This window comes from Anopheles funestus, chromosome X, assembly GCF_943734845.2.
Source record: "Anopheles funestus chromosome X, idAnoFuneDA-416_04, whole genome shotgun sequence".
In the NCBI taxonomy this organism is placed as follows: Eukaryota; Metazoa; Arthropoda; class Insecta; order Diptera; family Culicidae; genus Anopheles; species Anopheles funestus.
Genome location: NC_064597.1, coordinates 5,545,295 through 5,559,350, shown reverse-complemented (window position 1 = coordinate 5,559,350; position 14,056 = coordinate 5,545,295). Strand labels below are relative to the sequence as shown.

The window sequence follows — 14,056 nt, the reverse complement described above, 5'->3', positions numbered from 1 at the left end:
CTCTTTCTCTGGTTGGTGTTCGTCGAAGTTTTATTTCGTTAAGTCCTAATAAATGTTCACCCATTCTCGTAGCTCTATTCCTTATAATTACTCTTTCTCGAATGTTTCACTGGTTCGTGTTCCTTTTAGTCGTCTAGACCAGGGGTCTCCAAACTACGGCTTTCCCGAGAGATACCAAAATTGGCCCCCAGCTGTGGCTATTTCACCCAATGCGGCCCACCATCTAAAAAGTTTGGAGGCCCCTGGTCTAGACCTTGGAGTAATACTTGATAACAGGTTAAACGTTGATGAAGTTCTTTCGAAAGTCAATAGAACCCTTGGGTTCATCTTTGCTAGGATTTCTGGAATCCAATCTGCCTACGAACGCTATATTGTAGTCTAGTTCGTTCTTTGTTGGAGTATGCTTGTGTGCTTGTATTGTGGGTTATTTCCCAACCCTCAGCTCCGTAAGGGACGCATTCCCCCTTCACTAGAAACCTCCTCTGCAGCTTCTTCAGTGCCTCAGGGTGGTGACCTAGGTAATTGAAGCCTCCTCACCCAGTCCAGCAGACAACTCGCGGTTTCTTCTCCTTCTCGTCCACTCGTTCACAAGATGGTGTCGCCTGGAACGGATCAAGCCCGCCTCCAAAGGTGACGCCCGTCGACGACGACTTCGCCCATGTAACGTTCCCTCGTCACCCTCCATCGTCGCTGTAATGACGTCTGTCATACCGACGGCGCGGCGTTTCGGGGGAATTTGGACGTCCTCGGCTGCGTCACGGGATGGTAGGTGAGTTCCTCCTCCACTGTCGCAGTACATCTTCGTCCTGAGCTCGTTCCTCTGGCCTTTTTCTGGTTCGCCTACCACAGACACGACGTGCCGAGCGCTCCCTCTCCGACCTCACAGAGTTGATGCGGTCCACAATATCCACCAGGAAGCCTTCCCGGCATCTTCCGAATAGAGAGCCGCTACACTTTCCAGGCCGACCTCATCGTCCTCCGCTATTGCCACCTGGGACCCGCTGCTCAACCTCGCCTCCTCGTCACGCCAAAGCTGCTGCAGCACCGACAGCTGAATCCGATTCCACCACTCCGGACTCTCGAGCAGCTTCATCGAGATGTGTCCGATGTCCGATGAAAGATTTTCTTGTAAAAGTGCAAAACGCATAAAAAGCGCAAATTATGTGAGAAAAAACTGTACGGCAAAACTCAAAATCAATCAACATTTCCAATTTTGTATCTCCATTAACAACACACCAAAATAAAACACAATGTTTGATATATACATGTTTTCCAAGGAAAATTGATATCTATCCGTATGATTGAAGTATTTATAGACCGTTGAATAAATCTGACGTTAAGGCTCCAATTTCCTCGCTACGGACTGTACTGTATGGATGGACAAAAAAAGGAGTTGAGCGCACTGCAACTGTTAAAACAAGAAAAGAACACTCCATCGGTGTAGCCCCGATGTTGACGCAAAGGAGTTGACAAGGCAACGAGAATCGTACGACCAGAAACGTTTGTTGCGCTTTCATTGTTTGCCTGTTGAAGACCGGTAGACCACACCAGGCGTGATGCATGCGACCTAAGCTCGTGTCCGTCCGGATAATTCTGACAGTCACCTACGGAGAAAGAAAAACATTTTTTATGGCAAAATTAATCATCGGGGAAATTTTTTTTGTTTTAGAAATAGTAGCTTACCATGTATTTTATTGATTTTATTCAAAATATCCGCCCTCGGCTTCTATCACGGCCTCCACCCGTCTCCGGAACCGGGAACAAGCCCTGGCGACAGTTTCGCGGGTAAGAGCCGCGAAAGCGGACCTGATTTTCACCATCAGCTCCGCCTTGGTGTTGCTGGAGGTTCTATTGGTGTCCCGTTCCACCGCGCCCCACACGAAATAATCCATTGGATTAAGATCCGGGGAGCTGGGAGGCCACACATTCGGCGCGGTGAAGCCATTAAAATTTGCCGCCAACCACTTTATCGTTTTGGAGGCTGTATGGCACGGAGCGGAATCCTGCTGGAACACGTACGGTCTGCCGTTGGCCACTTTCGTGATCCAAGGCTTCACGACGGTGTCCAGCATGGAAATGTACCCGTCCGCGTTCAGCCTCAGCCCCTGCTCGATAAAGTGGGGCGGCATCACGTCCCCTTCCGATGACACGCAGGAAAACACCATCACCGTCTGGGGGAACTTGGTTTGCGGCACCCGTGGCACGTCCGCCGGGCAGTAAGCCAGCCACCGGTTGTTCTGGGTGTTAACCTTCTGGTCCTGGCAGAAGTTTTTCTCATCAGAGAAAAACCACAGCGTGTCAGGCTCCACGGGATGCTTTAGCAAGTTCAGCAGCTTCTTGGCGTTCCCCAACCGACGCTCGCGACCCTTCTCTGTCAACAACTGACCTCTTCGGCGCTTGTAAGAGAAGTACCGGAGGTCGTCATTCAGGGCCATTTTCATCGTGGATGGTGCCACCCCCATCTCACGTGCCAACGGCCGAATTCCGATCCCCGGATTTTCCATCACGCGCGCCTGGAGGTCAGCCAGGAAAGCGTCGGTCCGCACGCAATCCCGCCGCCGAGAATGTGGTTTTCGTGCTGCCACCGCTTCGTCGTCGTCGCTGTTTTCTCCCAGCTCACTCCGGATCGCCTTCACCGTGTTCAGCGAACACTGCACACACTGCATGATGTCGCGGTTGTCGCGTCCGGCGCGGATCATCATGATGCAGGTGATCCGCTTCCACAAATTACTCTTTTTCGGCATTTTTTTGTCACGGGATGTTTTCGCTGCTTGTTCCGTACACTTTTAGCTGTCGAATGACATATTGCTTGTTTTCCTAGGCCCACCCAATCACGAGTTATAAACAAAAATGTAACTGTCAGAATTATCCCGAACATCTCACTGTGTTACGGTTGCGTTACGTTATGGTAATGCTTACATAAACAAATCATCAAACACTGGGCGCCTCCATCGGAAATATAACAACGCATCATAAAATCGAGTTATTTTATTTATTTTTTTTTGGTGAAAAATCATTCGAGTTTTCCATTGTTTTTCCTTAACCAATACTTTGACATGCAGATAATTCGTAAATTCCTTACAATCGCTACCAATCTTCCGGTAGGCATCGTTTCACCGTCGGGCCACATTCTAGAGGGAAAATGAAGCTAACGAGACAGCATTTTCCAAACAAAAAAAAACTAAATAAATACAAAACAAAGCAACCACTTGACCTTATCTCGAATGCCCCTCGGGAAGATGCCCCTTCAAGTAAATCCTAACCGTGTTCGTGGAATTACTTTCGACCGGCTGTATCAAACCGTTCCCGTCAATAAAAAGCCACCGTTTACTTTCTTGGTTTTGTTGTTGTTTTTTTTTTTATTTTATTTTCGCTTCATTCTCTGCGCAAATATGTTTTGTAGTGTTAGTATTTGGTTTGCAATTGTTCTTTGAAAGTTGAAAATTAATGCCACCCGCCCGTTCGAAACCTTTAGCCCTTGCTACGGCTGAACATGCTCGGACAAATGGTTGTGAGAGGGAGACGGTCACCCACCCGTTGCACTGTTTCGTTTGTTTATTTTCGATTTCCTTTTCCCTCGGTGTTCGGTCCACCGTGAGAAGAAGGTATAACGGAGGGGGAAAAGGTGGGAGTCTTTTTTTATGTATGAACCGCATCGAAAAGAAAACCGTCCCATCCAAACGATGTGCCGTGCTTTGCGGAAGCGCCTTTTTATCAAATATCCAAAATTTATTTACGCAGAACTGTAACTGTATTTGCCTGCCAGTTAATTCGCTTTGCTTACCTATCGGCGGGCTGGAGGTTTTTTGCTTTTTCAAGAAGATATTTGCATGGCTCGTGGCACCGTGATGGTACGCCCTGTCTGAAACCGTCCTTTGATGTTCTTTGCTTGGCGCTTACAGAAAATAATGCTTACCGGTTTGAAAAGGGGGGGGGGGGGGAGGAGGGCGGAATGGGTGAAGTAAAGGTGTACGGGGGTTCACAGTAAGTGCAGAAAGCGAAACCTTCTTACCGGTAGCGAGAATTCTATGACAAAGTTCAAACGAACATAGTGGGTTAGGTTTTTTTTCTTCCTTTCTTTAATGTCTAGCTAGACATTAAAAATTCCCGTAGTTAAAGATCCGCATTTTACCTTTTTTTCCTACCTCTTGTCGAAGTTGCTTGACCTCCAGGTAGGGAATTTTTTTGTACTCCTCCAATTTTTTTATTATTTATATTTTAATATCTAATGTAAGCTCTTTAACCAAATTCAACGAAAGAGCTGTTTCTCTTCACAGCTTGTAACGTAAGCGTGATCCACTTGCATTGATGGTGTACCTAATCAATCAACCAAAGTGTGGAAGCAAGTGAAGGCATGCCAGAATTCTCCCGGCTTAATTTAAACCCTCCCTCCCTGGCAACACTCTTCACCATCAGCGATTCCGTGGGTGACGAATGGTCACTAACTGTTGGAGTGTACTCGCGCGAAGCACTTTTTCGTGCTCAAGTCGTTACGGGTAGTATTTGTGTGTGTGTGTGTATCTATATGGCTGTGTTTTGCAAGACATTCGTAAAGGTGAATCCTGCGGGAATACGTATAACACCAGGCAGGAACGTACGTCGCACGTCCAAACAGCAATCAAGTAAGAGTCGGGATACGTCGCCGTAAAGTCAACGTTCGCTGCCACACAACCGGGCCCGGCTGCCGGCTTATCAGAGCGGGCAGTAAAAAACCCCGGTAAAGGCACAAAAGATAATCACCAGGAGGTGCCCCCCCGTGGTACCCGATATCCGATCCTACCACACCAAAGATGCTGTGTTTTCCTTTGTGTGGACACGCTCAACGTGTCCAAAATGTCTGCCCGTGTGTGTGTGTGTTTGGATGGTTCTTTTTTTTATTATTCTCCACCATTTTCAAGCTGGCAAACGTTGACATTCTTCGGGCTTTTGCCTTTCAGACTTGATCGCTACGCTTTCACGCTTACTGGCGTTTTTTGTCTTCTCTCCCTCTCTCTCTCTTTTAGGGTAAAGTTTGGAACGTTTCATTCCCTAGAGTGAATTCCCATTTCCAACGTGGCGTTGGAAAAAAGAATTGCCGTTTGGTCGGGTTTTTCCTTTTTGTTTCTCCCAGATCCTTCCATGCTAACAACTTTGTAGAAAAGCTAGAGTAAACGACCCACTTTTTGGCAATCGCTGCGATGTGGGCTAGAAAAGGGAGAAGAAATGAAAAAGAAAAATACACACATTCCATTGCAGTTACGACTCCACAGAAACCTGGTTCGATACGGTGCGGGTTTTTTTTTTTTTTTGGAGCAAGAATGACGTTGAGCAGTGTGTAAATGGTAGCGAGACACAAGGGCAGATGGAAGTAGTTGTAATTAGATTTTGATTGACATAGCACATGCTACTGGGGCGATGCCTTCATGGATGCTTCATGTGTGGCCAGGATCGAAACTACCATCCGACAGGACAGTAGAGTAGATTCGAGACCCCAATCGGTAAATGAGATTGCCTATGATGAAGATTTTTGATGTACTCAGACACACTTAGGATGTGGACGGTGGACTAGATAGACCTGTCAATAGAGAGGAGTTCATCAAATAAAACGTCCAGCAAGAGTTAGCGGCCAACAATGAAAAGTTGTTTGCAGTACGAGTGAAGCCGGCCCCACAAACCAATCGGGCAAACCGGCAACAATGTGAAGTGTTATTGATATCTGACGAGTGTGATGAGAAATCATTGATAAAGCATCCAACTATAAAACCCCTTTCCGCACAATTTCGGTCCCGAAGAGGGTTGTCGTAGAATTTGTATACCGAATCGGACGCAGCAGGATCTTCAGGATTTGTATGCTAAAATTAATTGTATCGTTACCGGGACTGTCTCAATCAATGAACGGGAGCATAACGCCCCCCTCACCGGATGGAGAACACAATTCAACAAAATCAACACACTCAGGCACGAGATTAAATAGTGATTGATGGATCTTTTCACAAAGTAACTCCTTCCACTAGCTTGTCGTAGGAGAGTCCGTGTCTCTCGTACCTTTTACTTTTACTGTACAATACATGCATAGTTTTATTATATTAATTCACGGTTAAGAGCAACATATTGAATCAATTTTGTGTATTGTATCTGGGGTTTGAAAGTATGTTCCTTATTTGAAATTATTAGTTATTTGTGATATTATTAGGTTAGTGATGAGAAAAGTCTGATTGATATTTCTAAATTCTTACAATTATCCTTACTTGCTAACACTTAGACTAATAACTCCTAACTCGGCTCTCTAATCTCATCCCGGTCACATAATCTGAAGGAGTGGATTTTGATTGCATACCTTTAAGGCTCAGCATTAGTCCCTCTCTTGTGGAGGTGAGAATAACAACTCCTTTTAGTGAGCCAACTCAGAGTGAATGAGTCGCTATTCGAAGTCAGCTCGTTTAACGACTCATTTCGGAGTCATAAAAAACCAAAAAAAAAAAAAATAAAAAAATGATTTATTTTAATGCAAATTTGTTGCAACAAGATTCTTTTTACTCAAATAATGCTTTAAATTAAAAAAAGAATAAAAAATCGAAAAAAAAAATTCAAAAAAATTTCAACTCGAAAATTTCATAAGGCTTACCCCTTACGTTTTTTTTGAGAAATTTTGCAAAAAAAATAAAATTGTTTTATTTTAATCCCAATTGGTTGCAATGAGTTTCTTTTCACTCAAATAATGATTGAAATAAAAAAAAGAGTGAAAAATAATGAAAAAATCAAAAAATTCAAAAAAATGAAAACTTAATAAGGGTCATTTTTGCACCAAATTTTGCCTATAACTCGGTCGGTATCCAACGGATCGCCAATCTTTAACCTGTGGTCGATAGATGGCATCAATGGCTACATTTTCTTCTTGGACGGCCATGCCCTCAGATGTCTGTGCCAGAAGTTATTCGAGGAACCAAGTTCCTTACCCTGTTTGAGAAAATGTAAAATTTTTCTCATTTTTGCACCAACTTTTGCCTATAACTCGGTCGGTATCCAACGGATCGCCAATCTTTAACCTGTGGTCGATAGATGGCACCAATGGCTACATTTTCTTCTTGGACGGCCATGCCCTCAGATGTCTGTGCCAGAAGTTATTCGAGGAACCAAGTTCCTTACCCTGTTTGAGAAAATGTAAATTTTCCTCATTTTTGAGCAATTTAGCAAAATTGAAAAATGTGATATATTTTAATGGGAATTTGTTGCAATAAGTTTCTTTTCTCTCAAATTATGCTTTACATTAAAAAAAAGAATATAAAATCAGAAAAAAAATTCAAAAAAATTTTCACTCGAAAATTTCATAAGGCTTACCCCTTACGATTTTTTTGGGAAATTTTGCAAAAAAAATAAAATTGTTTTATTTTAATCCCAATTGGTTGCAATGAGTTTCTTTTCACTTAAGTATATTTTCAAATAAAAAAAAGAGTGAAAAAAATCTTAAAAATAAAATAACTTTTATACAAATGTCTTTAAATTCCTTTCGTGCAATTGTCGCGAACCGAATTCCATATTTGAGACTAGATTCATTCTGAATATGTGTAAACATTGGCGATACGCGACTGCTACCCATCCAACCTCCTTTAGTGCTATTGCTGACGTGATAATATCGTGTAAATAATAAACTCTTTCTGTGCATTTCTTCTCCAGACTTACTAGCCTGACAAACATCATCCCCTAATTTCCATTCATCGAACGCCAGATACAAACCAAAACACCTAACACGCCGTCTGCGTTATCGATCACCCCCCGCGCAATTGCCGTGTACTTCACTACTCGTTACCCACTCGAACGAACTCCTCATGCACACGTTCTACTAAAGGAGAAAGAGATTAAAGATTCGTGTATCTCAAAAGAAATTAAATCATACGTTGAAAACCTGACCTGAGCTGGTGGTTAAAGTAAATTGTGTTCCATTGTTTACGTTTCGTTATGTTTACATTTTCTCATTTCTTATTGGAAATTTCGTACATATATACCGCAACTTGACGATGTCACCTTCAATTAGTGCTAACCGTAGTGTTTTTTTTTGTGTGTGACTAGAAATGGGGTTCACTGTATAGGGTTTTATTTTTTGAAGGGCAACTAATCCACGAATCAACAGAAAAAAAAACAACAAGATGCAGAAATTACTGCTGGATCAATCCTCAATAAACCGCACAAGGGATGAGATCTCTTTCGTTCTCTCTCTTTCTCTCTCTCTCTCTCTCTCTCTCTGCTTGACTTAACGACATCTAAAGTCAAGGAGACCATTTGTGGCTTATTATATTTATTTTACAAAGGTACCTGGATAGTCAAGTCCTTGCCTCCTGAAGTCCTGATTCCCTGAGTTATTGGGAATTCCCTCCAAATCGGTCGTAGAAAATCCGAGCTCAACTTCAGAGTTGCATCCAATATCTCTTTCTAGTCTTTATAACCCAACAAGCGAACCAACGAGTCCGGTTTCGAACCAAACAATACAATTTCAACGTGCTTAATATTAGACGACGAGAATACTGAGGGGTCCGAAAAGTAATGAGACTTACGTTAGTTTTTTTGGTTTTGATCTCTTGTCTACTGAGTGTCAGACTGAATTATTTCATTGTTTAAAATAAGCGAACTAACTTTCATTTTGTTCCTATTCCGTATTCATCCGTAGAAAGGAGTAACCCTCGTCCGCCACGCAAAGCCTACGGACGACTGAGCGGCGAATCCGATGACGCTCAATCGGTCCAGCGCTCGCGGTACGATGTGACGACAGCTTCATCTGCCCAGGGCTACAGTGGCAAGCTGATAGACTTCGCGGGCAATAATACGGCGGGACCAGAGCCATCCACCGGTTATGGCTGCGACGAGCACATCAACGGCAACGGACCATCATGCTGCAACGGGTACGGTTACATCAACAACAACAACAACAATCACAACAGCAACATGATCAACAACAATCACGAAAGCAACAATCAAACGAACGGTAACGATTGGCTTGAACCAGTCGGTCCACAACCAACGCCGAACGGGCCGTGCATGTCGACCGGCAACATGGCCACCGGTGACGGAACGTTCGACGACACGGACGACGATGAGGACGTGAACCGGAATCATTCCAACTATAACGAAACCGACTCGGAACTCGAACTGGACGGCAAGATTAAGGAGCAGCGGCTGGAAGAGCAGGCCCTCGCCAGGCTGCACGCGATTGCACTGTCGGACGACGATGATTATGGTAAGTAATGTGACACGTACGTATCCTTTATCGCGCTTGGCAGTCACGTAATTTCCTGCCCCGCTATCTATCCGGTTGAGATGGCACATAATGCAATATTAGAAATTGAATATTTTTTGAGAGATTTTGGAGGTTTTTGATCGTTTGAAAATAATATTCACTCTGCTTAGATAGTTACATACTATCCATCTGGTCTTTCTTGGTGAAATCAATTTCATAACTTCTCCAGGAAAAAAATCCTTTCATTTGCTGAGGCAAAACATCTCAAACAAAAATTGTGTTTTTTTTGTTCACCATCATTAACACCATCATTAACACCATCAAGATGGGTTAAAAAATACAAAACAGCCTCATTGCAAATATTGACCCGGTGACGAAACAGAAGCCACCACTCGTCACCACCATTTTGTCAAAGCAGCTCAAAGGAATTGTGGAATTTTGGATTTCGCCCACATTTTCTCCAAGCTTTCAGTCACCTAACAGGAAGGAAACAGGGTTGGGGTACAGTAATTTTCACATAAATCAACTCTACCCCATCCCGGTGCTGTTTCGTAAAAGTTGAAACCATGATCTCTGGCTGTTAATAGAATTGAAGCCTGTAAGTCTGCATAGGGTGGGAACGGGAACGGAAGCTAGCCAAAATTGATACAACCGCGAGGTAACAGGAAATGGCGTTTTTATTTGTACAGCCCACAACTGGGAGTTAAGGAACTTTCGAATAAACTTGGCACCAAACGGTCCATCGCTGATCTATGTTTTTTGTACAGTTTCTTGCTAGAGTTGATTGTCTTACTCTCGTACACATCATTTCATCTCTTCTACAATTTTTTTAAACATATTCCTATTAAGTTGCCCCAACGCTGAGCTCAAGTTTAACGTCTATTGTCGTTACATATTTATAATATTATTATTTTTTCGAATACAGTTGATTACGTATTACTATCGTCTTGCTGTATATTACTATAATTGTACAATACCCTGAAACGAATAAAATAATAATTAAAAATGAAAAAAACTGTCTTCTGACAACTTGTTTTGTGCTTCTTAAAAATAATCAACTTCAATATATGCGTTTACAAGAATAAAGTTTCGGTAGTCAGGGATGTCAAACTAAGAAATTTTTTTGTAAAATATTTTAACAATATATTCCTTCACATACATTCCGTTCGTCAAGAATAAAAATAATAAAGATTCGAGGCAACATTCGACAGAAAACAAAGCCAAACTTTATGACATCGTTGTGACTACAGAAACAATATTCTAAAAAATCGCTTTCATCTGGGTACATTTTTTCTTACTGCCGCTATCTAATCGCTTACCTCTGATCTGAATAACATTTACAAACTTTGTTTGTAAAAATGGTCTATTAATTTTTCTATATAATTTACTGATTAAATTGATCTAAAACACGATCATCTTTTTTTTTTGTTCATTTACAACAGTCTTTGCATAAAAAATTCTTCGTGATCATTTTCTAGTAAGGCCATATTTCATTATCAAAAATAAAAATATTAAAAATGTAAATATTATTTAAATAATTTAGTTAAAAAATTTAGTATCAATTTGTTTTAAAATGTCTCAAGGCGCCTGACAACGGTGTATTTTTTTTGTAAAATTTTGCAAAGCACTCAAATCTTGCAATTGCAATTTGCAAGAATCTCATGAGAGCCGTAAATCTTCCATTTTGCAGACTTTTGCACTCACCGTTGCCGGGCGCCTTCAATGTTTATGCTTGTTGATGGGGACGAAATGTTTCACTTGTATGCAAAACAATGCTGTCTTGCACAATGCACTTGGAATTTAAATGTTTCGCTTGTTTCGTTCTGAGTTTCAAGCCTCCTTTCTCCGGCTCTTTGTCATAATTGTCATTCGTACGGTGGTCCTATTTCGGGTAAACGATGTAACGTTTCGCTTTTCTGGCTAATTTTTTGCGATTTTCCTTCATAACTTTCAACTGTATTCGCTTGCTTCTTCTTAACTCTTGGTTGTTTCCCTTCGCTATCTTCGATTTACGCATGCGTGGAATGTTGTTGGTTTGCATACTTACATTGACATTGTCCAAATTGTTCTTTTTATCGTTCAAGTCCAACTTATCCATTTCGCAGCTGAACGCCAGATAGTCGTGCATTTCCAAAGCTTTGCAGAATGGTGGAATGAGGACGCGCTCATGCTTCGCTTCCATTTGTTGATCGTCTGTACCACGGCTCACCGTACTTGATGCTGATGAAGTACTAGCACCGATGTTTACTTCTTCATCAGCCGTAAGCTTAATGCTACCGTTCGGTTCCAAAGTTACCCCTTCGTCTAAGGGGACTGTTGCTTCATCTGTACCTTCCACCATAGCTTCTTCGGCTTCCGCTTCTGCATCAAATGCTACAATTTCTTCAAAATCAGCCATCGTTGGCAGTTGGCATACATAGTTGAAAAGATCGCGCTCGTCAATCAAATCGAGATCAATATTTTCAAAATCTTGCAATTGGTCGGGATGTATCGCTGCGAACACCGTTTCCAGAAATCGATTCCATTCTTCCTCAAACGAGATCACATCCATTGCATCTTTCATGAGTTCTTCTGCTGAAAAAAAATGAAATAAAGTCATTCATCAACCACACTATTTCCAGCGCAGATACATGATCACACTCATCATACCGTAGTTTTCCATGTCTGCCATCGATAACGGAAGCCTGACGAACGAGAAATTCAATCTCTGCCGGGGTCTTGATAAAGATGCTCGTGCGAGTAGCGACTATTGGAGCGTCGGTGTGTAAAAGATAAAATAAAAGATATATAGAAAAGGAATGTTAAACTAAATGTTCACATATTGCACATATCGGCAAGTTAAGCTTATTGTTCCACAAGCTGGGGATAGAACTGGGGATAACTCCCACTGACGGTAGCACAGCATCATCTGTCATTGACGGTGTTTCATTTTGTTGCTAATTTTCTACCGAAACTATACAAATAGCTTCAGCCTGTCATTAAAGTAATTTCCTGCACTCAACGCACAACGAACTGGAGACGTATGAGACACGCTGATGGCCGGAATATGTTTGCTGTTTGATGATCAAAATTTCACTGGTCCTATTTCGCGTCCAATATCGCGTCTTCCTTCACAAACAGTGCAAAGTTTGCATTTCCATTTTGCTCTACGGATGATCCGGCATCACCGTGACGCTTCCTCCATTTTGACACTTCCGCGTTACGGTAGCGCGGAAAGAACCCAAAAGGGTCAAAGGTGGTACCCCATTCAAAGGGAATAAAAAGGGGTTTTGACCACCATTTAAAAAAAAGACACCCACACACGCACTGACAAAACCAAACACTTGTTCTGTTTGTTGACATCTTCCACCTTTTTTCCACCTTTTTTCCACCTTTTTTCGGGCGATTTTCCTGCTAGTATTGTTTCCTTCACATCACCTTTTGTTCACCTATTGTCACCTATTGTCACCTATTATCACGATATCTTACCTTATCGGGTGGGAATAATTCGTCTTGAAATGCTGAAATACGACGAAGGCAATCAGGATGCGAGGCAAAACACGTTGTTCCACGGCAAAGCTGTCTGATCGAATAGCCCGGAATGTGCAGACAGCTCACGCACTAAATCAATCGCCCCGCTTACTTGGATACAACTGAACGCAGGCACATATTCGCACCACTAGACAAAACACACACTCTCACACACACAAACAGCGCGGCAAAGTCAGACTGAAGGGACACGTGTGTCACACTGTGTGTAGGTATTGTTTACGGGACGCTTCTAATACCAGTGGCTCCAATGTCTGCACCGCTTTCTCGGAAACGAATGAACAAAAAAACGTATCCGCTGCATTAAGTATGGCGCGCATATACTTTTCCGCGTCGTTCCCGGTGAGCGAGTGAGATACATGCAGATAATCGGATGCGCTCTTTACGCACACACACTTTTCGCTATCCTTTTCTGATTGTGTTCAATATCGGGTTGATTTCTTCGGGTCTTTAATTTAGCAAAAAAGAAAACCCCCCCAAATATAGCATTGTACTTACGGGTGAGGTATTTTCAAATAATTTGGCAATTAATATATGGTTGATAAACACACGTGTTTTGTGAATGTTTTTATTCTCTTTCTCTTTCTCTGTCGCTTTCTCACTTCATTTTTTTACTGCTGTTTCTTTCGCTCTCGCTGTCTCTCTTGTTTGCAAATCAGCGATTTGCGTATTGGAAAGACAGAGAGTGCCATATGGAGCAGTCAGAGTGGTACGATGCAGACGATGCAAGTTCTTGGAGTTAGATCCTGTGGCGCAAATCGTTATCTTGATCGTTGATTATTTTTGTATCAAAAGCTTTGGAAAGGAAGTTAATCTTTTAGTAAATATTTCACTATTCCTTCAACCATTTAGACCGGCCATTAAGGTCCGGTTCGCGCAGGCAAATTCGCGCAGGGAACGTCGTACATGCCAATCCCACTTTCTCAGACAGGCTTATCCGCTCTTGAGTTGAAGCTAGTTTTGCATACCGGCCGGCACTCAGCCGAGTTTGCGCAAATGGGATTAAGCTGTAAATACCAGCAAACTGGCTTGCGCAAGCCTTTTTGTGCTGATGGCAGGATTACATGTATGCGTCATGCAAGTGTAAACATTTTTTTGTTGAAGTAGAAAATATTAGAGACCCCCCAATTCGTTCGCTCAAATAGAAAATTCCATACGACAGGAAAGGGTATCAAATCCCATCTGGACCGTCCCTCTATAGCAAGAGAAGGAGAGAGAGTGAGAAAGAGAGGAAGAGAGAAAAGGAGTAGGAGATGAAGAAGAAGTAGGACAGGATGCGTGAGAATGAGAAAGAGAGGAAGAACGAGTAGGAGAGTTAGA

The 14,056-nt window shown here is 42.4% G+C and overlaps 2 protein-coding genes across 3 annotated transcripts in view; one reads left to right on the top strand and one right to left on the bottom strand.

Annotated features, from left to right (window-relative positions):
* Positions 1-14,056, top strand: part of LOC125773304 (uncharacterized protein DDB_G0283357) — an 85,998-nt gene that overhangs the window by 24,177 nt on the left and 47,765 nt on the right. The window contains exon 2 of the mRNA XM_049444342.1: positions 8,642-9,208. Coding sequence (XP_049300299.1) covers positions 8,642-9,208 — 567 coding nt within the window. The remainder of the gene's footprint in view (positions 1-8,641; positions 9,209-14,056) is intronic.
* LOC125773492 (uncharacterized) lies at positions 10,886-13,012 on the bottom strand. Of its 2 annotated transcripts, XM_049444381.1 has the most exons (3): positions 12,677-13,012; positions 11,858-11,954; positions 10,886-11,779 (listed from the first exon to the last, which is right to left on the bottom strand). In XM_049444381.1, the coding sequence occupies exons 2-3, from the start codon at positions 11,877-11,879 to the stop codon at positions 11,091-11,093; spliced, it is 711 nt and encodes a 236-aa protein (XP_049300338.1). In that variant the 5' UTR covers positions 11,880-11,954; positions 12,677-13,012; the 3' UTR covers positions 10,886-11,090. The 2 variants fall into 2 exon arrangements, with proteins under 2 accessions (XP_049300338.1, XP_049300327.1); XM_049444370.1 differs by having other exon boundaries at positions 10,886-11,954.

What these genes read in the sequence shown, in the direction of transcription:
- LOC125773492 (XM_049444370.1), bottom strand. Translation starts at nt 11,807, where the DNA reads ATGACTTTATTTCATTTTTTTTCAGCAGAAGAACTCATGAAAGATGCA.